Raw genomic sequence first — 27,546 nt, 5'->3', positions numbered from 1 at the left:
GCTCGTGCATTTTCTTCCGCTCCCTCACTCCGGCCTGCTCAGTGCGGGAGTCACTGATCAAGTCGGCTCTTTAGAAATTAGGGGATTTTGCAACGGGTTGTTTTTTTGTTTTTGTTTTTTGCGGAAGTTGAGGGGAGGGTGGTGGATGCATCACCGCCGCCTGAACGACGGGAAACAAAATAAAGAGTGCTCCGGAACTAAGTGCGGAAACGGAACCTTAGGAGACGAAGTTGGAAATCGAGTAGGAAGGAAGAGGAATTGCACTTGGTGGGCCATGTGATTAGAAGTGGGCAGACGCGCGGCGCTGGCTCTAGGGGACGGCGTGGTGAGCTCTGGGCTTGGGCTTGGGAAGTGATAGGGCTCCTGGATCTGAGCTCTACTTTCTCTTTTTTTGGTCTTCCGGGAGGAAGAAGGCTGGGGTGGGGAGGTTGGGGTAGAGGCTGCTAGGAAGAGTTTCAGTTGGAGCTATCACCCAGACTCGGTGTCATGCCTTGGGCTTCAGGAGCTCTTCTGTGATCTCCCATGAGGAGGAGTATGTCAGCTCTTGAAGAAGAGCAGGATGAGAACTTAGCGCCCGAAGAGAGCTAAAGGAGATGAGGGCTCTGATGATGGATGTCAAACCTCAAGCACCTCTAGAAAAGTTTTCCTGAACCCCCTGTAATCCAACAACTTTCGTTAGTATAGTGTTAACAATTCCGGGATCGGAAATTAGACCTGCATTATAATTCTGGCTTCATCACTGATTTTCTTCATAGCATTGGGAAAGTGGATTCTGCTCGTGTGAGAAATGGAATACATGCAAACTGCTATGGACCATATAGACACATAGTAAAAAAAGCAAGTCTTCGTGCCTGAATAGCACTTTGCAGCACTTTTATTGTGTATAATATTGTAATTGCAGTATTGGTTTACTTCTCTTGTGGGTGTGGAGCTTCAGGATGGAGATGTGACTTTCTCCCTTAGCATATGAACTGCCGCATCCTACATTTGTCAGCCTTGGTTAAAGTGACAAAAAGAATGTATGAAGGAAGGAAGAAAGAACACCGAAAAATAAGTAAATAAGTAAATGAAAAGAGACAGTATATAATAGTTGTGGTCATTTAAAAGGAATATTATGTGTGTTCCTGTGATTGTGTAAGTGTGCAGGTGCTGTTCCAAAGTGCATTCAAGAAGAATTGGTATGTAGTCCTTAAGCAGAATCTCCAGGGAGATACAATAGGAAGTGAAGCATGCCTCCAGAAGACCAATTTGTCATGTAGGCTCAGGGGAGAAGGAGTTATGTTTGAGGAGAACTATGGGAAAGAACTCCTCCATATACAGAAAATTACTTTTCCCACTAGAACATACGAAGTGTATGCCCAACCTTCATGAAAGCCAACAAAGAAACCAAGCGCCTTTTTGTGGGTGGCCTTGGCCAGGCCATTTCTGAGACAGATCTACAAATTCAGTTCAGCAGATTTGGAGAAGTTTCTGATGTGGAGATCATCACACGGAAAGATGACCAAGGTAAATTTATAATCCTTCACTGGATGGTTACAGGCAGACATGGGTTAAATATTACAAGATTAAGCAACCCCAGCAGTAAATATTAGCTCTGAACACTGAAAATGATATGTGATGCCCTGCAGGTATTATATGTGATATGAAACTTGTTCACAATTGCTGAAATCAGAAAAATTCTAAAACATGATATCAGAAAGGTCTTAACATCCAGTTTTGAGAATTAATATTCTAAATCTGTTAAATGTTCTGTTATGTAGAGTATCACTAACATATGATCCAGATGTTTCCTTATCTGGTCACTTAATTTTCTTTTCCTTATTCATTTTGTTTTGGAATATTTTGATGATGATGCTTCGGAAAGTTCAATCTTTGTATCCGATGAAAAACAACATTTGTCTTTGAAATAATAAGTTTCTAAAAACTGATCTTTTAAACTTAGAAAGTTAATTTTTACATTATTCTCTGGATAATATTTAAAATAAACTTATTTTTATTTTCTTAGGAAACCCACAGAAAATCTTTGCATATATTAACATCAAAGTAGCAGAAGAAGATCTGAAAAAATGTAAGATTGTCATTATTTTTTATATTGTCTGCTAGTTGGCATCACTGTGTAATTTGAAGTAACTTTGGTTCTAAATCTAAACCTCAACAGACACTTCTAAGTCATACAAAAGAACAACTATGATTAAGAGGATTCTGGTATTCTACATTTCTGCTGATTTAGGTCAATTCCATTTATGTCAGCAGACCTATAGTAGCACAATGCTAGTGAGTTTGCTCAAAAACTGGTATTCTCAAATAATTTTGACAGGGGCCAAAATTTCATAGAAACTGCCTGCTAGAAATCTCTCTCTGTCACACTTCTCTATTCAATTCTTGGGTAGCTAATCTTTGTCATTAAATATTCTGAGGAGGGGGCATTAGAATATACAATTGTAAGATACTGTGGTATCTCTTGATATGATTTAGTAAACTGAATACTGAGGGTGAATACTGACTGTCAAAGAGGAAGGAGAGGGCAAGAATCCATAATACTGCTGATACAGTAATGTATTCTAGTTACTTAGGGGTCAGAAAGTCAAAGATACTGAAAAGTGAGTAAAAGGAACATATGATAGAGGAAGAAGGCTATCAGTCTTATAGTTTTATTTGCCAAAATATTATTATTCAGGGAGGAAGTTGTGTGACAGATAGGAAAACTTGTGTTTAAGAACACATTAGCTCTGCTAATGTGATCTGTGGCAGATTATTTGAACTTCTAAGCCCCAGTTTGCTTTTCTAGTGAATGAAAAAGATAATGCCTTATAATATTCCTGTGATGGTTAAATTAAATTTATGCTTAGTATGGTGCCTAACATATAAAATTCTGTTAATGGTTGTTATAAAGCTGGTAGCAGATGTTTAGAAAAACTGGCTACTGGGGCATAACAGTACTAACAGTTCAGACACTTGCAGTTATTTGTGGGTTACACATTGATAATTGATATGAGGTAATAAGTAAAAGGTGCTCCCAGGATTCTCAGATGTCCTCTTTTCACCCTGACAACTTACCACTTTCATAGTTAGAAAATAACAAGGAAATAGTAAATGTCGGTTATTCACTAGAGGTTCCTGACATTAGTTTATAAACAAATTTTGCTTTACAGTTTACATGCTTCCTTATTCTAGTCTCTTGGTAACGATGAGATAGGAAGTAAAAGGAAATTTCTGGTAAGTGGTCAGGATAGATGGAAGCCTAGGCTTCCTGTCTCTAGGTCACATTTCCTTTTTGTGTGTGTGTTTGTGTGTGTGTGTATGTGTGTGTTTATGTGTTTCTTTTAACAAGTCTACTTTTCTTGGTACTAAATTACTAAAAAGAAAGCATATACTGAATTATATTTTTGCACTGCTATGTACTCGGGTAGTAATTCTTTACCTTTTAGGTATGTCTGTTTTAAATAAAACAAAATGGAAAGGTGGAACACTGCAAATTCAGCTAGCAAAAGAAAGCTTTTTGCACAGGTAAGATTTTTTCCGTATAAATTTAAACCCCATTTCTTTATTTTTTAAATTTTTATTTATTTTTTTTAGTTTTTGCAGTATGGGAATTGAATCCAGAATCTTGCCCATCTTAGGCAAGCACTGTCACAGAGCTACATCCCCATCCCTAAACCCAATCTCATTTATTGGATTTATATATTCACTTAATTTATTTGAAGTTATTAAGCAATATAGTACTAGTAAATTTATACTAGTAAATATATATTACTAAAAAGAATATATCTGAAATTCCTCTCAACTCTGACTCTCCTTAGCCCAGACCCCATTAAAAAAGAATTCCATACATTTACATGTGTATATATTAAGATATTTATGTATCTAAGTACTGTGGCACATGCCTGTAATCCCAGTGGCTTGGGAGAATCAAAAGTTCAAAGCCAACTTTAGCAACTTAGTGAAGCCCTAAGGAACTTAGTGAGACCCTGTCTCAAAAAATAAAAAGGACTGGAGTGTGGTTCAATGGTTAGGTGCTCCTGGGTTCAATCCCTGGTACAAAAAAAAGTATGTATATGTACACACACTTATTTTCTCTTTTAACATAACCTTCTGTGGCAATGTAGCCTCCCCTTTTTTCCTAACACCAGTTAGTACAGAACTTGGTTGTGCTGCAGTGTAGTTGGTCCTTCCCACTGATGGACATTTAGAGTGTGTTATAGTTTAGATATGAGGTGTCACATGTGAGACAGTGCTCAGGTTTAGAGGTGAAATGATTAGGTTATGAAAGCCCTCACCTAGTGAGTTAATCCCTTAATAGGGATAAACTGAATGGTAACTGAAGGCAGGTAAGGTATGGCTGGAGAAGGTAGCTCACTGGAGATCCCTGGCAAGGAGAATTCTCTCTCTCTGCTTTGTGATACCATGTTCCCAACTGCTTTCCTCAACCACACTCTTCCACCATGATATTCTGCCTTACCCTGAGCCCCCAAACAATGGAGCCAGCCTTCAGTGGAGTGAGACCTTTGAAACCATGAGCTCCAAAATAAACGTTTCCTCCTCTAATTGTTCTTATCAAGTTTTTCAGTCATAGCAATGAAAAAGCTGACTAACCAAAACAGAGTGTTTGCACCTTTTCATGATTATAGGTGCTCCTTGAGGATGTCTCATGCATGTGCACAAGTGTTTCTCTGGGATTTATGTCAAAAAGTGGAGTTGCTGAGTCTTAGTGTTATGTACATTTACATTTTAATAGACATGGATTTTTCACTACTAATGCTAGCATCATATTAAAATATAAAAGTAATAGGAGATACCCAAATAAGAGTATTTATGCAGGTAATTTAAGAATAAGACAGTTTAACAACCATTGGCATTTTTAAAAGTATAAAGGTGATTTTTCAGGAAGAAAAGACTGTATTAGCTTGGGAACTCTTCAATAGGAAACATTTTTAAGAATATACTAATGGAGTGACTAGGAGAGTTAATAAGATTAAGATTGTTCTAGACCAAGAAAAGATACAGTCTAAAACAAGCAGCAAACAGATTACTGGAGGCATGTTTTGAGGGACTGTTCTTACGGAAAGGTAAGTATTAGATTTTGTTCTTCATCTGGGGGCCTCTGACTATGAACAGGGTAGTCATGTACTTTTCATTCATTCTGCATCACTTAGGTACTACCACGTAGGCCTGGGACTCTGTGCTGAGCAGGGAGAGCACATGGTGCTGCTGCCCTGAACTATATGTGCAGATAGGCCCGAGGAACACATCTGGGTGGTAGAACATAAAGAGATAGACTAGAGACAAAGAGACCACTGAGCATTGATCAGAGCAGTTGTCCACACCTGAGTGAGGTGAATGTAACTTGAATTGGAAGGTCAGGATGGCATTCTCTTCATTAGGAAGATAGAAACCAGCAAGACTTAACAAATTGGGCTCTAAAAACACCTCTTCCTCACAGGGGGGAGTGGAGAGAGGGAGGATATGGAAAGTATCCAGAATTTATAAGTTGAAAGGGGAAAATTGAACAAGTTTGTGATCCACGTCTTGGTCTTGCGTGAAGGGGAACTGAGATATCTGCTGTATTGGAGCATAGGCGTTGGAGTGAATGGCAGAGGCTGGGAGGCTGACTAGAGAGGGTGGTCAGGAGGAAAGAAGCCTCCATGCTCAGCCCTCCACTGCTCAGTTGCCTACGGCAGGGGACTGGTAAATAAAACAGATTTATGCAATGTGTGTAGTAGGGCAATAACAATGGTGTTTTCAAAAAACATAGTGATAGAAAAAAGATTACCCAACAATACCTATAAGATTATCTATATTACACTTTTAAATGTATATATTTATATTTAGAACAGAACAGATAAAATTTAAACCATAGGGTATGAGATGAGGAACATGTTTGGTTTTCTTCATTTTTCCATGTTTTTCATTTTTTCTATAATGAAAATCTATGTTTAGAAAATAATAAATGTCATTATACTATCAACAGAGTTTTTTGTTTTATTTTGGTTTTTAATGCTATGAAGATGTTTAGAATGCTCATTTGAGTTCACCTAAAGGAAAATAACCATTTTGAATGAGTGATTATTTTACCTGTTTTATTTATATTTTCCCTTTGACCCAGATTGGCCCAAGAGAGAGAAGAAGCGAAATCAAAAAAAGAAAAATCAACAACAGGCAATACCAATGTGTCGGAAAAGATGGGAGGGATAGATTTCCAAATGAAAGCTGTGCCGGGAACAGAAGTACCAGGGCACAAAGTGAGTCTCTTCTGATAGCCTGAGCCAACCCAGGAACTGAACACCTGAGACCATGTTATTTTTGTATGTCATGTCTTAAGCCAATAGCATTTTCCCCCTTGCTATAAAGCAATTAACATAGATCACGTGTTCTAATTCTTAAGATGCATGTATGACTCTTAAGTTAGCATAGTTCCCCATCATTTTAGAGAAATAATAAAGCAGAAACAGATAAAAGCTGTCTCCTAAAGGACAGGTAGTAAGAAGTATAGGCAGCTTCCATGTTTGGCTTTTTAGTAGCTAATGTTTTTTCTTTTCTTTTTTTTTTTTTTTTTTTTCATTTTTTTAAATATCTATTTTCCAGTTATAGTTGGACACAATACCTTTATTTTATTTATTTATTTTTATGCGGTGCTGAGGATCCAACTCAGGGCCTTGCATGGGCTAAGCGCGCACTCTGCTGCTGAGCCACAACCCCAGCCCTAGTGTTTTTTATATAATATTCTCCATCGTATGTTTGGATTTGATATCTGCTCCAAAATTTCTCTTTTTTTTTCCTTTTGTAGATTTTTCTCTTTGAGAATTCTTGTTTCATTATTAGAAAACTAAACCCAACAATAATAATGATTCACTATGAGTTCAGCTTTTTAAAAATTATATTTATTGTTTCTTTATTAATTTTTAATTTGTGACACATATTATAACACGTATTATTATTATTTTTTAGAATTGGGTTGTAAGTAAGTTTGGAAGAGTCTTACCTGTTCTTCACCTGAAGAATCAACATAAACGTAAAATATCCTTTGTGATATGCTTCTCAGAATGACTGTTATTTACTGGAGTGATGAATACTTGTAAAACACATTTACGTTATTACTGCCTCTATTAGTAAATCTTCAGTGTTTATTTAATAGTTTGTATGTTCCCATTTTAAAGACAAGATAATTGGAATGTCATGAGATTTTATATAATTAATATGAATGATGAATGCCGAAAGAGAAGTTTCATTTATCAGAGTATACATCTTATTGCATATGGGTTCACGGTCATTGCAAAAGGAGTTATAGAACAGTAAGAGAAAAAGGGCCTATTGTTAAAGAAGGCTTAAGGAGAATTGAGATAGGTCTTGAGTAGAAAATAGTCTTAGAGGAAAATTATAGATAAAAGTGTAGAGAACTGGGAACAGTGGCCCGCATCTATAATCCTAGCTACTCAGAAGGCTAAGGCAGGAGGATCGCATATTCAAGGCCAGTCTTGGCAACTTATTGAGACCCTGTCTCAAAATGAAAAGTGAAAAAGAGATGGGGATGTAGCCTAGTGGTAGAGTACCTCTGGGTTCAATCCTCAGTACTACCAAAAAAAAGAAAAAGAAAAATGTAGACTGGCAGGAGAATGGTCAGTGGAAAAACAGTAGGCAAATTCTGTGCCTATTCAGTTTGATCACGTGGAGACCTTGAAGAACTGATGTCATGGGATTCTTTGTAGAAGGTGTGTATGTATTGTCTGGATTTGCTGTAGTATCTATAAAGTTCAAGTAATTTGCCAACTGATAATGGTGGTACTTGGTTTTAACTCTGGAAATGTTTTAGAAGGCTTCATTTCATAGATCATGAAAATTTATTATGGAGTCCCTGTTTTGTTTTATAAGAAACTGAGAGTAAGATAAAATAAACGATGTGCTTGAGATTAAACAATATTCTTTTTGTTTCACATAGGTGTCCCTAACACCTAGTGCTTTTGCTTTGTTCCTTGACTCTGGGTAACATCATGAAATATGATCCGTCAAAATACTGCCACAACCTAAAGAAGATAGGAGAAGATTTTACAAATACCACTCCTATAACTAGCCTCACTTGGGAATTGGAAGGAGGTAATAACCCTATCAGTAAGAAACGGCGAGGAGAGTTCTCTGACTTTCATGGCCCTCCCAAGAAGACTATAATAGTGCAAAAGGGCAAGGGTTCCACTGTGAGTCCAAGGACCAATCGTGAAACAGAGAATAATAGCACATCAACCCAGAAAATGCCTTGTGCTTCTGTTATTCCCAAATCATCCCCTGTACCTAATTCTGGTTCTCAAAAACTTCAAAATGTACCTTTTCAGACTTTTGGTTTGGAAACTGCCAGGAAGAGAAATAGCATGTCTGATGATGATATTGATTCTGAGGATGAATTAAGAATGCTGATTGCAGAAGAGGAAAACTTACAGAGAAGTAAATGGTCCTCAATAAATGAATCTGAAAATGATCTTTTTGAAGTTGTAAGAGATGATTTCAAAACAGATGGTCACAAATTTCATTCTTTAGCGGGGCTAGGAGTTAAAAACATCTCTCACTGTGTTAGTGACAGTATTATGGGAAGTGACCATGAATATGATTCAGGAGATACAGATGAAATCATTGCAATGAAACAAAACATTAGTAAGGTCAAAAATAGTGCAGAGATTTCACAAACAGAAAAACCTATGCACAACAAAACTTTGAAAAAGAAAGAGATTTTCAATCATTGTAATAAAGTACAAAAAAGAGAAAACAAGAAAGAGTCAGCTGTCAGTAATGGAGTGAAGCCTCTAAGTCATAAATCTTCATCTGACTCCAGCAGCAGTGATGATGAAGACAGTGAAGGAGATGAGGAGTATAACGCCATCATGAAAAACTGTCTCCGTGTGAATCTCACTTTAGCTGATTTGGAACAGTTGGCTGGCAGTGATCTGGTGGTACCAGAAGATTCTGAGAGCGATGGCCCAGAAACCAAGTTTGACAGAGCCTCCAAGAGCCCCAAGACACCCCGTGCGCTTGGCCGAGGCCGACAGTGCATTCATCCTGAGGAAATTGTGGCTTCCCTTTTAGAGGAAGAGAAAACCTGTGATAAACAGAAACTAAAGGAAAACAACTTAAAGCCCAAATTCCAGGCATTCAGGGGTGTAGGCTGTCTCTATGGAAAGGAATCAGTGAAAAAAACCTTGAAAGAGAGTGTGGACTCTAACAATATAAATGAAGATCAGAGTTCCTTGAAACTGGAGGATTCCAGTAGCATTTCCATTGAAAATGAGTCCCTACGTGTTAATGGTTCATCAAGCAAACTGACTTCACAGCAATGTGCAAAGACAATAAATAGCCCAAATCACACTCCACCTCAAAAAAGACAGTTCAGTTTTGAGACCCAGTATCACAAGGTAGTTTCCCCTAGCAGTTCAAAAAAGGGAGGTAGAGATTCTATTTCTAGTCTGATGCCATTGAAAGGTAAGAAATCCTCAAGTCTTAGTGCAAAGACGCACAAAACAGGCATTGACAAAGACAGTTGCCATGGTACCAAAAAGACAGACGAAGCTTCTGAGGAAGAGGGGTCTGATTCAAGCAGCCTCACTTCTCTTGAGAAATTGCCAACCGTCTCTCCCAGAAAAGATGCTCAGGAAAGCACAGCAGATTTCTCACTTTTTAGTAGTTCGACAAATGTGACTGGTAAGAATAAGTATACTGAAGACAATCAGAGACGTTTGGCAGCCTTGGAAGCAAGGCAGAAAGCAAAAGAAGTGAAGAAGAAACTGGTCCACGATGCCCTAGCCAATTTGGTGAGTGTATTGTCTTTTTTTTTTTTTCTTTCTTTTTATGTTTTTTTAGTTGTAGATAGACACAATACCTTTATTTTATTTGTTTTTAATGTGGTGCTGGGAATCAAACCCAGTGCCTCACACATGCAAGGCAAATGCTCTACCACTGAGCCACAATCCCAGCCCCAGGTGAGTGTATTTTCAATCTATGCATTTAATAAGAACATTCTGGAAGTTCAGCTTTTCCTTCATATGCAGGTAGGTGTGCCTCCTAAGAGCTCTTTGTCTTCACCACTTTTCATGTTTTTTGTCCTTAAGTTAGAAACTTGTATCACCCTAAAAATTTAGCGTATTCTTAAGGTATTGAAATTAAATATTAGTATTTACCTAAAACATTTTAAATGTATTTGAAATTTTCTTCAGGGCCGGGGATACAGCTCAGTGCTTTCCTAGCATGGGGCCCTGGATTCAATCCCCAGCAACAACAAAAATCCCTAAAATTTTCTTTATTTTTAAATTTCACATAGTGATTACAAAGTGATTTGTAGCTTGCCAAGACTTGCTAAGATTTATTGTAATGAACCTTTGAGAAATGTGAACAGTTAAGTGGGAATTAGGCAGAGGTAAAAGACCAGGAAGGGAGAGGAAAGATGTTCCAGGAAAAGGAAGCACATTTTACAACAGTGAATATTTTCACTCAGACTATGATTTACAGATATATAGAGGTGGCAAGAAATATAGAGGCTGCAGAGGTTGAACTTCACTCTTAATGCTAAAGAATTTTAGCAAGGAATTGAAGATCAGTTGTATATTTGGAAAAGATTTGGCAAACTATGGCTCTCAGGCCATCCAGACCATGGTCCTGTTATGTATAGCCTTTAAGCTAAGAGTGGTTATTGAATATAGGACGGAGACTATATGTGGCCTGCAGATTCTAAAATATCTACTTTCTGGCCCTTTACAGAAAAAGTTTGTGAACCTCTGTTTGGCAGAGATCCTTCAGGACATTTCAAAAACAAATAGAATGGGTCAATTCTGGAGATAAGGAAATCCTTTGGAAGGTTCGGGACCAGAACCAGGGCACCGATGGTGGACATAGATTTAACGATTCCAAGAAGGTCTAGTTGATAGGAGTTGGTGGTCATTGGATATGGAGAGAAAGGAGTTCTAAGTTTCTATCTCAGGCAAATAGCAGATGAGAGTGGCATTCATTAGATAAAGAAAAGGACAGGAAGGAGATGTGGCAGGAGAAAGAGATGATGGATTAGGACTTGGTCAGTGTGAGTTTGTGTTGTCTTAAAATGTGATGCTTCTGATGGCCTCCCCAGGATGGTCGTCCAGAGGATAAGCCAACACACATCATCTTTGGTTCTGACAGTGAAGATGAAACAGAAGAGACAAACCCTCGGGAGCAAAGCCATCCAGGAGAGGAGCTGGTGAAAGTAAGATGTTCCATACATCCTTGTGGACATTCATCTGCTTGGCAGATCCATCTGTCTATTGCATTCCAAGTCTTCCACACAACTACCAGTTCAGCACAAAGTCCTGGGAGCTGCAGTGAAACTCACGCCTGCCCAGGCCGTCACACACTCAGATGAGTGGGGTCATAATGATTTTCTCACACATGAACCTCTCTGTGTTCTCCACATCATCTGCAAAGTCACGTCACTATCAGTGAAAGACTGCAGAAGATGTTCTTGCATGCAGTAACTGCCCCCCAAATCCAGGTAGCATTGGAGAGCCTTGGGATTAATGATACTGGAGTTCAGTTAGAGATTCCTGAGTCAGGAGTTTCTGTCTGATGCATCCTGGTAGATGCATCTGGGTTATTTTCATTGTTTATTTGTTTTTTAATGTGGGCAGAAGATTACATTGTAAAGGAGATGCTGATTGCCTCAGTTACTAAACATTTCTGTTTTCTCTATATAACAGGAATCTGTGGGTAAAGCCTCCGGGCAACTGTTTGGCAGCAGTGATGATGAGGAACTTGATTCAGAGGATGACATTGACAGGTTCAAAATTAAACCTCAATTTGAGGGCAAAGCTGGACAGAAGGTTAGTGAACACTAAAAACAGAAAAATGTGTAGCATATTATTATCCTTCAGATAAATGCAGCAGACTTTGACACATATTTCATCATTGGGAAATAGGAAGCAAATCCTCTCTAATTCTCTGATTAGGCAGGTGAGGTTGTGCAAATGTTAACAATGTGAATTTCAGAGTGTGGGGAAGTGTACCTGGAGAGTCTTGTTTAGAAGCAATGTCTTGGGAACATGGTTATCAATTGTGTATTCTTGTCTGTTTAGCTCCTGGATTTACAATCGCACTTTGGCAATGATGACAGGTTCCGCTTGGACTCTCGATTTCTGGAGAGTGACAGTGAAGAGGAACAGGAAGGTAAATGCTTCATTGTCCCAATAGTCCTGATGTAGAGAAGTCATCCAGCGTACCTCCTTTGTTTAACCTGAAGAAACTCTACACACCAAGACATTGAATTGAGTTTCTAATTAAATGTTTTGTCAAAAGTTAACTTAATATTTAAGTTTTTTTGTACATTTTTATTCTGTAAAATTTTATTCCTTGAAGCTGAAAAATAGGACAGGAATAGAAAGCATTCACCAAAGATAACATATTCCTACATCCTATTCCTGGCATGAGAGAAGGTGGCCAAGGCCCCTCCTTGGCAATTGTATTTGTAGTACCTCAGGTTTGGGGTTGGCCTTGGAAGACAATTAAGTCCAACTTGACTCTTTCTAATAAAGAGGCTTTGTCTTCCTCTGCTGTGCATACCAGGTATGTGTTTTTTAAAAAGCATAGTATCATGGAATGCCATTCAATGGAATTTATCCTTACTTGGGTAAATCTAAAAGTAAATGCCAAATTCATCTTTACCTGGATAAATCTAAGAGGAACAGGGCTTTTAGAAGTATGCTGATTCTACTTCCTGTGCCATTTTTCATAGCAGTGTTTCTACACATTATCTAGAAGACTATCTATTCTCATCCTTTTGAAGACCTGATCTACACGACCACTGTGAATGACCTCAGCCTCAGAACCTCTGTCCTTATCTTCCTTGTCTTGTTCTATTCTCCTTCCTGAGTTAACTAACTTAATGTGCATCTTAATCTCACAATTTGTATTTCCTGTCACCCCATTTCTCAAATAGTCTATTATTATTTGATCCTATCAGTGCTTTAAAGTGATTATTATCAACACTATACATTTTGGGAAACCAAGGTTCAATGGGGCTTATGAGTAAATTCTTCAGGGTTCACACCAACTTTCTTCCAAACCAACATTTGACTTTTGAATCTTTGTACAATCCTGTATTGAAAGCACAAGAATGAATAGAATCTTGAGAAGAGCCTATGTTCAGAAATTACATAGCTGTGACGGTAGAGGTTACTTTCTTGAGTTCTTCCACTTTTGTGGAACAACTTCCTGTCCAGTGACACTTCCAGGTAGCACCCTCCTCAGCTGGCCTGCTCCCCTTGTTAATGTTGATCATCCTTTTTGAAATTTTTTTACCTTTGTGGCCAATGAAGCATATTTTCTATGTAGGGTCTTAAAGGCTTAGACTTCTTTCATGTTTCTATTATCCAAACTCGGTATTTGACTCTGTTCTCTGTGTCCGTTTCTGGTAATTGAGGGTAGCAGCTGACAGTGTTCAGTGATGCCTCACGTGTATGAGAAATAGAGCTTTCTTCCTGCTATACTTTTTACTGAATCAAAGACTGAATAACTGTCCATTTTAATCTGTCACACTAACAGTCACTAAAATAACTATCTTTTACTGTTCTTATAACTTTTAGACCTAAATGTAATCAAGATTACATTTTTAGAATGTTAAAAGAAATCAAAGGGTCTATAATCATTTTTGTGTTAGTATCTTGCCATATTACATTTTTTGATCTTTACCTTGAAAATTTCAGACTTCTGCTGGGCACAGTGGTACATTCCTATAATACCAGCTCTTTAGCAAGCTGAAGTTAGAGGATCACAAGTATGAGGCCAGCATCAGCAAATTAGATCCTGTCTCAGAATAAAATTAAAAAGGACCAGGGATACTGTAGCTCAGCGGTGGAGCACTATTTAATGTGCATAAAGCCATAAATTCAATCTCCAGCACTGCAAAAATTTAAAAATTTAGAATTGCCACTGAAGTCCAGATTTCTTTTTTATAATCACAAATAAAAATAGAGCATTTTGTTTGCTGGTGATGCAACTTCTGGGTTTGTTGTACCATGAGGGTCTTGTAGGTAGAAAGGTTAGCAGAATGTGTCAACCTTTAATCTCAGTGTGCTTCAGACATATGGTGATTGGTAAAGCTTTTGATGATTGAGATTTCTCAAGCTGTTTGTCAAGATATAATAATAATTTTTTTTTTCCTTAAAGAGGTAAATGAAAAGGAAACTGCTGAGGAAGAAGAGCTTGCTGCAGAAAAAAAGAAAGCCTTGAATGTTGCACAAAGTGTTTTGCACATTAGCTTGAACAATCCTACAAGCAAAGGATCAGTAGCTGCTAAGAAATTTAAGTATGCTTTATGTTGTAGCCTATTCCTCTGTATTTTCCTTTGCCATAAATGCCTTCTTGACCACAATTTAAAGTTATGTCTTTCTATTAATTTTTGGGTAGTGCTTGAGATCACTAGGCAATCCCTTTACCACGAAACTACCATCCCCAACCCAGCTGGCTAATTTTTAATTTCCTGTGAGGATCCGTTGACAATTTGTATCAGATTCTTAGAAATATTCTTATTTTGACCCAGTGATTGACTTCAAACATGTAATTTATACAGACTGGTGTAATCAAACCCATGTAATTCCATCATCCAACTTTGACAGTCACCAAAATATAACCAGTTTTCTCTTCTATACATTTGTTTAATCTGCCATACTCACTGAAGTATTTAATGCAAATTCCACATAGTATGTCATTTTTTCTGTATTTATTTTAGGATGTTTAAAATAATTTTTAAGATTAAAACAAGATCCAGGGAAACTCAAAATTTCGTAATTTTAAAATATTGTTTCTAACAAGGTCCTAATTTGTCTTCTTTCATACCATTAGCTTCATTTTGGCCTAACATTGGTATGCTTCATGTTGAATTATAATTTGCTATTAATTTTTTGTATTAGTGTTCTGATTGATTTCTCTCTTTCATGCTTTTTTTTTTTAACATAGGGACATCATTCGTTATGATCCAACGAGGCATGATCATGCCACTTATGAAAGAAAAAAAGATGATAAACCAAAAGAAAGGTAAATTAAGCTATTTTTTACCTTAGGTAGCTTCTGAAACTGCTTAACTGCAATGCTTTCAAGCTCCATAAACACCCTGTTGTTTGAGCAGTTGAATTTTCTTAGCTCTGTCTAAAGCATTAACAAAAGATTTATCTATTTATTTCTGGTACTAGAGATTGAACCCAAGGGCTTTTAACCCCTGAGCCACATCCCCAGACCTTTTTATTTTGAGACAGTGTCTTGCCAAGTTGCTTATGGCCTCCCTAAATTGCTAAGACTGGCCTTGAACTTGCAATCCTCCTGTCTTAGCCTCCCAAGTTGCTGGGATTACAGGCTTGTGCCACCCCACCCAGCACACTTCTTTCTTTCGTTTTTTTTTTGTGTGTGTGTGGGGTGGGGGGGTGGGGGTGTGGTGCTGGGGATTGAGCACAGGGCCTTGCGCATGCGAGGCAAGCATTCTACAAACTAAGCTATATCCCCAGCCTGACTTTTTCATTTTTAAAGGGTGGTCTATAAATTTTTCCTTAAAGAGTCAGATAGTAGATATGTTAGATTTTGCAAGCCTCTGTTAGGACAACTGCCCTTTACCTTTGTATCAGAAAAGCAGGGAGATGCTTTCCAATAAAACTATTAACAGACACTAGAATTTGCCTTTTATATAACTTACATGTCATAAAATCACCCTATCTCCCTGGTCATTTCAAACTGTAAAAAATATTAATGTGAAGGGGCAGCAGCCTAGATTTGGCCCAGGGGCCATAGTTTGCCACTCCTGCTTTAGATCATTTCCTGGGTGGCATAGATTTGATTTTTGCTTAGAAACCACTTGTTAAATTTTATGTCATTTGCCTTCTGGAGATGAGGAATCTTTAAAATCATGAGATCTTGGTGCCTATGAAAGAAAAATATATTCCCTTTATTTAGGTTTACTTCTCTCACATTTTATTCTAAGCATCAAGAAGACCCCCTCCAAAAAAAAAAAAAAAAAAAGCCTTCAGCTTTTCTGGGTGTCTCCTTAGCTAGATCATCTGGTTAATTAGGTACATTTTCTATTTTCTACAGTAATACAGGTAATGTTGCTGAACTTTTGGCTATCATGTAATAGGGATCCACTTTCCTCCAATTTTCAATATCATTTATTATGCTTTTCTGCAATTCCTTACCTGCAACCTCCTCAAGGCCATGTGGTTCCTACTAATGGTTTCTTTAAGATCCTTTAGGCTTTTGCTATATCCTTGTCTCAGAAGTCACATAGTACCACATCTGCCTTCTTTTCTTTGTGAACAGATCACTAAGTCCAGTCCATGCCCAAGGAAAGGAAATTGCCTTCTGTCTCTTGAAAAAAGTATCAAGGAATTTGAGACCAGTTTTAAAGCCACCACGTGATGGTTCAATCAGAATGGCCTGAAGCTATCCATGTGATGCTCTTTTATAGAGCTCAGTTTCATAGGAGATACATCCATCTTAAAACCTAGCCAAGTGGTTTATTTTATGAAGTATAAACAGTTTCTTTCTTTGAGATGACCTTCACCATTAAAATAGTTATTTAGGACATCCTGTTCAATTTTAAGTAATACATTAAGAACTTCTTGCCTGGTCTTATACATGGAGTGGACTATACTAGGAAAAAGGATTTTAATCTTTTTATTAGCTGAAAACTCAATATTGAAAATGACCATGTAACTTTCTATATAAGATCAAAGAGAAAAGCATATTCATCCCTAACTGCAGAACAAATTTATGACAACATAAAAATCTGATTTCAAGAGACTAGACTTAGCACATTTATGTTTCACTTCTAAAACTGAATGATAATTAATTGATGACCCATCACTTTCTTAAAACTCACAGAATTTTGGAACTTAAAATGATCTGAGAAGTCATTTGATGTAACAGGTTCATTTCAAAGACATGGAAACAGGCCCACTGAGGCTAAATGATTTCTCTATTTACAGGTAACAGTTTAAGTATAATTTTGGAAACATGGTTTAGAGGATAAGAGGAGAATATGATTCATGCTAAATATTTGCAATTTTTGTGCTTATTGGTCAAGATACTTTGGATATTTTTAGTTGTTAAAAGGATGAAATTAAAGTTATCCTAGGAGTTTACCTTTTCTGATTATTAGAAACTTTCCAAAACTTGTTTCTTTGTAACATATGTACCTGTATATGTCATTGCAGTAAAGCAAAGCGGAAAAAGAAAAGGGAGGAAGCCGAGAAGCTACCTGAGGTGTCTAAGGAAATGTATTACAACATTGCTACGAATTTGAAAGAAATATTCCAAAATACAAAAGATACCAGTGAAAAGGACGAAGGGACAGCCTGGAACCAGGACTGTGGTGGAGATAAAACCGAGGAAATTGATAATGCTACAGCTCTGACAAGTGGGACTGAGCAGCCCAGCGGGTTCATGTTCTCCTTTTTTGATTCAGACGTTAAAGCTGTAAAGGAAGGTATTTTCTGTTTCCCCCCCCCCCTCACTTTTTCATTTCAGATGGATTGAAGTTAATTGATTGAATCTTCCTTAAGTTTAATGGATTTACAGTTATCTGAGATTCAGTGCTGCATGACCATAATTGTGATGCTCCTGAGATGTGAAAGAAACTATTTTTGCATTTAAGCGAGCAAACTTGTAGCCAGCTGTCATATGAAGGGAAGGAATATGTCATATGAAGCCAGGGAATAATGTAACACATTCCTTCTTCTACATATGAAGTTGTCAAGAAGTAAAGTAAATCATTTAATTAACTCCATGTCTCAAGTGCAGTTGGAAATGCATGAGTCATGGAGAATTAATATTGCATATGATAGGTGAAAGAAATAGGTAACCTTGGTTTAATACAAATAAGCTATATCATCAATATATCAGTATGCCAATTATTTCTAAGTTTATCTTTGACAATTTTCAGAACCTAAAAGAAAGAAGTATAAACACCAGTTTTTAGTTGTTGTTTTTCTCTTTTTTTTTTTTTTTTTTCCACCCTACTTCTGGAGATTTATCTCTAAAAGCCCAGGTGAAAGGAGACTGTTCTTTTCCTAATTTTAAGATGATCGTGTTGAAGTTTTCAGAATATTCACTATTAAAAAGCAAGACCTATCCAGAAGAATACAGGCACAACTAACTGCAGTGATTCTACTTTAAAGATTGGCACATAAAATAGTATACATGTATTGAGCAAATATATGTCAAATGTCAGCTCTGTGATACTCCAAAAATATTTCAAAAATGATAAATAAGACATGATGTGCTCCACTTATTTTATGTTTTTGTCTTGTCCATTTGAGCATTATGGTTAGCCCTAAACTGTTGAGTGTTGAGTAGAGTTGATGCAAATGTTAAATATATATTTAATATATATATCTACATATGTGTATTTATAAGGGAGATAGATAGATACTGGGGGTTGAACCCAGGCACACTCTACCACTAGGCTATACCCCACTCCTTTTATGTATCTTAGTTGCTCATTTGTGCCATCACCTTTTATTTTCATAACCATATAGAGACCTATAAAGTTGAAGCAGTGAAATCTGGGAAGACTATCTGGAAGGGAAACCCTCATTTCCAGGACAGCAGCAGTTCAGAAGAAGAAGATGTTACTGAAGAAACGGATCACAGAAAGTCCAGCCCTGGGTAAGCATTTTGTTTGTATAAGGGTATACTTTGTGATTTGTGAAAATCTGAGTTAGACATGCTAGAAGTATTTTGTTAAGTATCTAGGCTTCTCTTTATGGGACAACTTTATTTTCTTTTCTCAGCTTCTTCGATATGCCTTTTTATAGTGGGGAGTGTGTGATTCCTTTTTCTTGAGATTTCCATAGAATTGGGAGGGAGATAATATATGCCCAAAGCTATAGCTCAGTAAATGAGCGCACCACAAAACAAAAAAAAACAGATGACCATTAATGGGCAGATTGAACTAATAACTTAAAATATATATATATATATATATATATATATATATATATATATATAAAATAAAATATACATACATAATACATATACACACGTACACGCATACACACACCCAAGGAATTGAGCCTAATGGTAAAGTTACTGGTCTGGACACTGGATCCTGAGGTTGTCTGGGTGCCTTCCCAAAGGGAACGCTGGCAAACAGTGTTGCGATGGTGGGAGTGACAGCATCAACAACAACCAGAGTGGGAAAGGTGGAATTTGTACATAAGTCCTCATTATCAAAGCTTTAGTTAGAGGAGAATTTTGAATGGAGAAGGGGCAGGGTCATTTTAACTCAAGGCAAAATGAGCAAAACAAAGCAGCTATTTTTAAGAAATAGTTTATATTTTCAATGTAAATATTTTCTCTTAAATATTCAAAGTAAACTAACCAACACCTGTCTTTTTCTCCCTCCCCTTTTCAGAGAAGCATCAGTACCTGAAAAAGGGACCACTAGATTTTTCTTTTTCTCTAGGAATGATGAAAGACTTCATGGTAAGTCCTTTTTTCTGTTAAGTGATATAGTATAGCTCTGATCACACACTCTTGTATGATAACTGGCATCTAGAGATTCTGGCTTTCTGTAGTAGACTGATGCGAGTTGACTTGTAAAGCTCTCAGAACTGAGTGCTCCTCAGTGTCCACGTTCCTTGCTCATTCGTTATCATCCACAAGGGCTTGTTTTGTTATAGGAACTTGCTAGTCTGTCAACATAAAAACAAACAAACGAAACCGAGGTTTTAGTACCCTAAAAGTCCACATAAAAACTCAAAAGCTGATGGCAAACTCCTTACTTCTTAAAGCCTAAGCACAAACAGCAACAAAGTTATGTTACAGTAAAAGACATGTGAACAGTACTTGAAAGAACGTTCAAGGCTTGCCATCAGAGAAAATGCCTGTTTATTGAGGCACAGCTCTGCATATTTATAGAGCCATGGGTGGTCTGACAGTTGGCATGGGGTGCTTTTTGATTGGTGGGTAAGGATCAGGTGAGCCAGCAGGGCTAGTCTGATTGGTGGGTAAGGATCAGGTGAGCCAGCAGGGCTCACCATTGGATGGCTCTTCTTGGGGGATGGAGAAGTTAGTCTTTGGAGCTGGGGCAACTCCCAACATTCCCCCCTCTTTGTTATTAAATGAGAGTGGGCATCGACTCATTCTGGCTGCTTCCTGCTGAAATGGGGCAGTGTGGGAGAAAGAGAGGAGGGAAGTAAGGAGCCCCCACAGGAGGGCAGAGAAGACAGGTATCAACAAAGGTTCCTTGCCACCACAGTTCCATGAGGACATCAGTCCGTTCGGCATAGGTCTCGATTGGAGGTACCATTAGTAGCCAGGAGTTGGTAATTCCTGAGGAGAAGCTGGTTAAAAGCTTGATTAGAAATTTTACCCACCTGAGTCTGAATGAACTTTATGATAGGGGGAAGGAACAGGCACAGGGAGTTTTTATAGCCCAAATCTAATGGGGTCTCTGGGTCTGCAAGCTGCCTTGTTGGCCCAAGGGGGGGTTAAGTGTTCAACCTTGAGCGGGAGCTTGGGCGTTGGGCGTTTGGGCTTAAAGCAAACAGGTGATAAAGAATCAGACAGAGGGTTTGAGAAGCCAGGGCATCCTGCAGCTAACTTTGTTTGGCATGCCCTGCAGACCAGCCTGTCCTGCACCTAACACCCTCAATTCCACTCTTCATTCCTAGTCAATCTAACTCCCACCCCTCTCTATTAAGGCTGCTCTTCAAGCTTTCTCCTACCAGGGTGTACCAGCTTGCTTCTCTCTTTGCCTTTCTCGAAGGTGGCCAAGGGAGGACGGTGGCCCATTGTTACCATATTTCCCTTTGAGAGCAGTCAGATCTCTCCAGGTTTTATGTGAAACATCTCAACTTTAAATACTGATACTTGAAATTCTTCCGAAACTGGGAGGGTAAACAAAACACACATGTTCCTCCTTAGGCCCAGAAAGCAACTGGTAAAGTGCTCTCTTATGATCACACTTATTCAGGGGTCACCATGCTCTGGACACCCAAGTGGTTTGTTAGGACAACACACAGCGGTCCCACTACCAGCCAGATTCAAGCAAGTGGAGGGGGGATCTGGCTGGAGGGGGCCCTTAGGGTCACTTGCCTTGAATCTTCAGACATAGGGCCAAGAGAGGACCCAAGAGGGGCCAGAAATGAGGCAGAGCATTGACAAGAGTACTTAATGACAGGTGACGATCGTTGGCTCTTCTGATGAAGGTGTAGGAGTGCCAGGCTTAAGCCTGGAAATGTGAATCCACAGGGTAAGTCAGTTATTAGGTAGTTTTGAGTTTGGCTGCTAAGGGAGTGCACATAATCACCTGAGCAGGACTCTCCCATTTTGGTTTTAGAGGGGGGCTTTTCTCCTGGTGGGCAATAGTAAACAAGTTGACCAGGTGTTAAGGAGGTAGGGTTTTGAAAGAGACTGAGGTCAGGAAGGAGCCAGTCTTGATAGCACCAGAGTTGAGAGTGTAGATGGAAGAGGAGGGGCAGGGCATAGGTTTCGGAGATGGGTAGGGGTTCTATAGGCAATCGGGGAGGAACGAGAGGAAGGTCATACATGACTTTGAAAGGTGAGAGATTAGAAGGTTTCTTTGGCACAATAAAGCCAAAGGAAGCACCTTTACCCAGTCCAGGCTTAATTCCATGGTGAGCTTGGTGAGGGTCTCTTTAAGGGACCGATTGGTCCATTCAACCTTTCCGGAAGCCTGGTGGTGGTAAGGGCAATGGAAATGCCAAGGGAGTGAGCCAGTCCCTGAGTTATCTTAGAGGTGAATTCTGGGCCATTGTCTGATTGGATAGATGTGGGTATCCTGAAATGGGGGATTCTGTGAGTAAGCAACAGATCAACTACTGTAGAGGCCCGCTTGTTAGAAGTGGAAAAGGTTTCAACACATCCCGAAAAAGTATCTACCAATACAAGAAGATATTATGTTTCTTACTCGTGGCATGTTGGTGAAATCAATCTGCCAGTCTGCAGCCGGGGTATGACCACGGGCCTGATGAGAAGGGAAAGGTTTAGGTTTTAATGGAATATTGGTATTGGTTCTCTGGCAGATCTGACAAGTGGAAGTGATCTGTTGTAGGAGGGTCTTATCGCATGGGGAAAGGGTGAAAAAGGAGCGAAGGAAAGTAGTGAGACTCTGAACCAGACGAGGTCCGAAGAGGGCAGGGGTCCCTCAGAAATGGTGGTAGGGCAGGGTAAAATCGTGTCTAATACCTCCAGGCATTTGTGGACAGGATCTTGTGAGGGAGAAGATGGGAGGAGGGAGGCAGGGTTTCAAGGAATGAGACAAGGAGGGATAGAATCCTGGAAGGAGGAAGTCACTGTAACCCCTTGAAAGTGAGGAAATCCTTTATGAGATGGTTAGCAGGGAGCCAAAGGTAAGCTTGTGTGCTTCTTTCTGGACGTCATGGGCTGCTGCTAGGGCTCTGAGGCATGGGGGCCAGCCCCTGAAGGTGGGGTTGGATAGGTAAGCCACTGGTGCAAATGTGGGGCCATCCTGACCCAGAACGCCCAGACTTTGTCCCTGTTTTTACATAGAGGGTGAAGGGTCAGGAGAGGTCAGGGAGATGCAGTGCTGGTGCCCGGAAGAGGGCCTTTTTGAGGATTGTAAAGGGCTTTCCTACCACTGAGGGCAGGGGTTCATCTTGGAGGCCCTTGGCCAGATTATACCCAGCCAAACCCAAGAAGGAGAGTATGTCACCTTTGGTCTTTGGTGTAGGTATAGACACAATAAGCTGTTTTCTACTGTAATGGCCTTTTTCCCTTGAAAGATGCTATTTGGGCCTTTTGTGGAGAGGCCCAATATACCTTTAAGGCCAAGAAATTAAGTAGGAGAACTGTGTCATCTGTTGAGCGCCCTTTGGACAGGCTAGAAGAATTTGTAGAGGTTTGCAAGAGGTGCAGAGAGCAGGATTGGATTGGAGCAAGAAGAAAGCCTGGACATAAGCGATCTCTATCCATTTTTCTTGAACGCTCACAGTAATTGTAGAGATCCCTTAGAATGGAGTGATCCAGGGACCCAAAAAGGGGCCATCTGCTTTGGTTGTCTAAGGGATAAGTGGGCCAGGCCTGGGTGCTATATTTGATCCAAGAGGCATTGTAGGGGAGAGTCGACCAGCAGAGAGGACACATTACCCATGTAAAGAGGAGGAAAGAGGACGCAGAGAAGGAGGAAACTGATTTATTGGCAAAAGGGGCGTCCCCGCTAGAGCCAAAAAATCAGGAGTGCCTAAGTGGCAGGTTCGAGCTACAGAGATTGGTCGTCACCGAATCCTGACAGTCGAAGCTCTCATCCTGGATGGAGCCTGAGCCGTGGGAGACCTTGGCCAAGGCTTTTCAGGACCCCTCCTGGAGAGGCCGGATACTCCCAGGGCCAGAGAGAGGGGAGAGGAAGGGGAGGGTAAACATCTCTCTATCAGCCGAGTCTTAAGGTGAGAGGACTAGGACTTTCGAATCTGCCCAAGGAAAGAGTCCCTGAGGGCCACCGTAGCCTTAAAGGCAGTGGTGGGGTGCTTTCCTCCCTGCAGATGGGCAAAGAGATTTGCTGGATGATAATCAACATATTGCAAGAGGGTGGATTTGGGGCACTGGGGGTGAAAAGATTGGAGGTCGGAGGCCAAGGTTTGTCCAAAGAGGTGTGGACTATCTTGAAATCCCTGAGGAAGGACAGACCAGATTAAAGGCAAAAAGATATCCTTTAAATCTATGACCAAAAAGTGGGTGGCAGTGTGGGGGATCTGAGACAGCAGAGTATATGGGTTGGGAACCAAAGGCTGTATGGGCCTAATGGAGGTGTTGATGAGCCGTAAGTAGGACCCATTGGGCTTTTCTACTGCTAGTTTGGGAGTATTGTAAGGGGAATGAGCAGGTCGGAGGTACCCCTTGCTAAGAAAGTCCTGAATAATGGGTTGTAGGCCCAGAAGAGCTTTTATGGACAGGGGGTATTGAGCCTGATTGGGGAAGATGTTAGGATCCTTGAGATGAATGTTAACTGGTAGGCAGGAAATGGTGGAGGGGGTATGGGTATCCCATACAGTCGGGTCACCAGGTTAGTATGGTATTTCATGTCAGCCTCACAAGTGGAGCAGAATAGCCAGTCTTCTGCCAAAAGGGCCAGAAAAGATGAACAGGCCGATTCTGGGGCCTGCCTGATGCCAGGAGCCCCGATGTTGATTGTTGTATTGAATTTAGAGAGAATATCTCGGCTGAGCAAAGGAACTGGACATTGGGGCATAACTAGGAACGTCTGAGAGAATGGGAAGTTGTCTATGGAACAGAGTAATAGGGGAGTCTTTCTTGGATAGATGGTCTTTCCTCCTACCCCGACAATAGGAGAGGTGGACAGCACTGTTTGCCCCAGAATTCTGTCAGGACTGAGAAGGTAGCCTGGTGTCAAGGAGAAAGTCAACCTTGCGTCCATCCACCTGAATCCGCACCCTGGGTTCCTGTCTATTGATCCTTACGGCCGGGACAAGGACCCAAGGCTCCGTCAATTGATTGCTGTGCTCAGAAGGGCGGAGGGTTCCCTGGCCATAGGCCTCCTATGGGGTCTAGGACAGTCAGAGCTCCAATGACCTTGTTGTTGACATTTAGGGCATGGAGTATGCGGAGTGCGTGGTGCAGGGCATGCCCTGGCCCAATGTCCCTCCTTGCCACACTTGAAGCAGGCGCCCAGGGGGTGTTTTCTGTGGTGGGCGGCGACCCAAGGAAGCACCTTGCTGGGCCTGAGCCAGCAGGACTAGTCTGATTGATGGGTAAGGATCAGGTGAGCCAGTAGGGCTAGTCTGATTGGTGGGTAAGGATCAGGTGAGCCAGCAGGGCTAGTCTGATTGGTGGGTAAGAATCAGGTGAGCCAGCAGTGCTAGTCTGATTGGTGGGTAAGGATCATGTGAGCCAGCAGGGCTCACCATTGGATGGCTTTTCTTGGGGTATGGAGAGGTTAGTCTTTGGAGCCGGGGCGACTCCCAACAGCACTATTCTAGCAATGCTACATGTTTAATTTTGAAAGAAAAATATATTTTTGAAAATTTTATAGAAATTTTTTAAAAAGATCTTAACTAGAATTGGATACCTTAGTAATGCCAGCTTCAGAATGTTGTCCATTTCAGTAGTAATTTACTGCCCTGTGTTTCTTGTTTTTCCATTAATAGGTTCTGACATGTTTTGGTGTGGCGTGGGAAGTAATGTTAGCACGAATTCTTGGGAGGCCCGAACAAATAGCTTACGTATGGTGAGTAATTGTTTCTCCATATCATTGTCTCTGAACATAGATAACTGTTCTTTGTGTTAAGATTCCCTTAGTGTGAGAATATTAGGAATATGATATGAAAATTTAGAAACAAACAACTGAGAAAAGGATTTAAACTCTCAGAATTATCTCATTGGAGGGAATTTAGAGGTTCATGCATCCCACAGCTGGTACAGGCAGAAAGACTGGCTATTTAAGTGTTGGGTCCCAGAATTCATCCAGATTCATTTTCATTAAGTAACAGGAAATCAAAATTTTTTTGTTTTCTATTGTTTTTGGTACCAAGGATTGAACTTTGGGGCACTTGACCACTGAGCCACATCCCCAGCCCTGTTTTTGTATTTTATTTAGAGACAGGGTCTCACTGAGTTGCTTAGCAACTTGCCATTGCTGAGGCTGGCTTTGAACTCACAGTCATCCTGTCTCCGCCTCTGAGCAGCTGGGATTACTGGTGGGCTGCCACCACACCCTGCTAGGAAATCAGGTTTTTAAAGTCTGAATTATAGTTCCCTGATCTTCTACAGCTAAGAGTTTAAATAGTCCTTATTTATTTCAGTGAGCACTTCCAAAATAGGTTTCCACAGTAAGCTAAAGTTTACTGTATAATTATTGAACACCATGAGAACGATTTGTTTTTATTGTTAACTAAGGCTTCTGGTTTTATTGTTTTTCTAGGATTGTCGAAAGAAACATAAAGAAGCCAAAAGGAAAATGAAATCAAAATAGTAAATGTTGGCATTGGTTTTGTTACTGAACGTGAACAATACTGAAGGAAATTGACCCAGAAAATAGTTTTAGACATCAAAGAAGAAATTTCAAAGTGGAAGAAAATTCAAAATCTGGCTTGTTGATTATTATTCTGGTTGCCACCTTTTTCTGTGGAATTCCTCCATATTTCTTCTTAGGTGATTACTTCAAAAAATTAAACTGAGCTGGACACGATGATGTACAACTGAAGTCCCAGCACTTGGGAGGCTGAGGTGGGAAGGTCATTTGAGCCTAGCAATTTGAGACCAGCCTTGGCAACACAGTGAGATCCTATTTCAAAAAAAGAAAAAGAAAAAAATTAAAGGGAACTTTCAAGAAGTGAAGTTCATTAAAGTACTTCTTGTACATAACCTCCTTGCCCTCCGTCCTCAGTAAGTAGTGTGCATTTTTTCATGCAAAGTTTGCATGAAGCCTTTTTAAATAAATGATTTATTGTACTTGTGTTTCCCAAGTTAATCTTTATGTTAGTTATAGACTATTTGAAATATTTGTTTCTGATTGTACCACATACATCCACCTCCATTTTGTACTTTTTATTTGGCATATCAACTTTGAGTCCTATACTCATTTCCTGATAATGAGCTAACTGAAATGAGAGTTCAGTGAAGACCAGGAAAGGAAGACAGATAACAGTTTTCCTGTCTCTGACTTTGAGAAATTATGGAGCAATTTATAGAGACAAATCCATCTATCCCAGAATTCTAGTTAGACCAGAAGCTTATGAAAAATACCAGGTATCTTGAAAGATTTTAGTCAAGAGCTGGAGTCAGATTCCCAAGTCCAGAAGCAGGTTTAATATCTCACTAAGTACCCAAACCTGGCTAGGATTCAAGAGAGAGATACCTTCTATCAAAATGGGTCTGTACAAAATTGTGTTCCATAGACACTTCCAAGGGATTATTATCAAACCATGAGGTGTATATATGTGTGTGTGTACATGTATATGCATGTGTACATATGTGTGTGTGTGTGTGTATATATATGTCATAATTTTTGGATTTATATCTTGCTTAAATACAAACCGTAAGGGTTGGAATTTCATCAGGTTTGTTAACCATTATATTCCCACTACATAGATCTGTGTCTGGCACATAGTATGTCTGGCACATAGTAGATGCTCAGTATGTATGTTTTTTAAATAAATATGATACATATATTAAGTAGCTTAAAGAATCATTCTGGATTCATATGGATCTAAGATTTCAGGTTTGTGTGTGTGTGTGTGTGTGTGTGTGTGTATGTGTGTTACTAGGGATTTAACCCAGTGTGTGTGTGTGTGTGTGTATGTGTATGTGTGTTACTAGGGATTTAACCCAGTGTGTGTGTGTGTGTGTGTGTGTGTGTGTGTGTGTGTTAGTTACTAGGGATTTAACCCAAAGGTTCTTTACCACTGAGCTGTGTCCCCAGCCCATCTTTTAAATTTTGAGTCAGGCTCTAGGTTGCTAAGCCTGGCCTCAAACTTGGCAATCCTCCTGCCTCAGCCTCCCTAAAGACTTCAGACATTAAGGAAAATGGGAACAACCACTCAACAGGATAAATCTAATATTTCA

The 27,546-nt window shown here is 39.6% G+C and overlaps 1 protein-coding gene across 1 annotated transcript; it reads left to right on the top strand.

The window, feature by feature from the left end:
- The first annotated feature begins 30 nt into the window (after positions 1-30).
- Nol8 (nucleolar protein 8) lies at positions 31-26,433 on the top strand. Its single transcript, XM_071602544.1, has 17 exons — positions 31-325; positions 1,341-1,506; positions 2,006-2,068; positions 3,429-3,507; positions 6,104-6,239; positions 6,946-7,016; positions 7,985-9,788; positions 11,096-11,209; positions 11,700-11,822; positions 12,075-12,165; positions 14,164-14,302; positions 14,953-15,030; positions 17,196-17,467; positions 18,519-18,648; positions 19,397-19,467; positions 25,131-25,210; positions 25,904-26,433. Exons 2-17 carry the CDS (start codon positions 1,368-1,370, stop codon positions 25,952-25,954), a joined length of 3,441 nt encoding a protein of 1,146 aa, XP_071458645.1. The 5' UTR covers positions 31-325; positions 1,341-1,367; the 3' UTR covers positions 25,955-26,433.
- Positions 26,434-27,546: the final 1,113 nt, after the last annotated feature.

The sequence above is a fragment of the Marmota flaviventris genome, chromosome 16, assembly GCF_047511675.1.
Source record: "Marmota flaviventris isolate mMarFla1 chromosome 16, mMarFla1.hap1, whole genome shotgun sequence".
Lineage (NCBI taxonomy): Eukaryota > Metazoa > Chordata > Mammalia > Rodentia > Sciuridae > Marmota > Marmota flaviventris.
This window is presented reverse-complemented; position numbering and strand designations above follow the sequence as displayed.

Bases quoted from the DNA above. Each gene is read 5' to 3' on its own strand.
- Nol8 (XM_071602544.1), top strand. From the start codon at position 1,368: ATGAAAGCCAACAAAGAAACCAAGCGCCTTTTTGTGGGTGGCCTTGGC. The intron at 6,240-6,945 runs GTGAGTCTCTTC...ATTATTTTTTAG, and splicing joins CAGAAGTACCAGGGCACAAA to AATTGGGTTGTAAGTAAGTT. The intron at 25,211-25,903 runs GTGAGTAATTGT...TTGTTTTTCTAG, and splicing joins GAACAAATAGCTTACGTATG to GATTGTCGAAAGAAACATAA.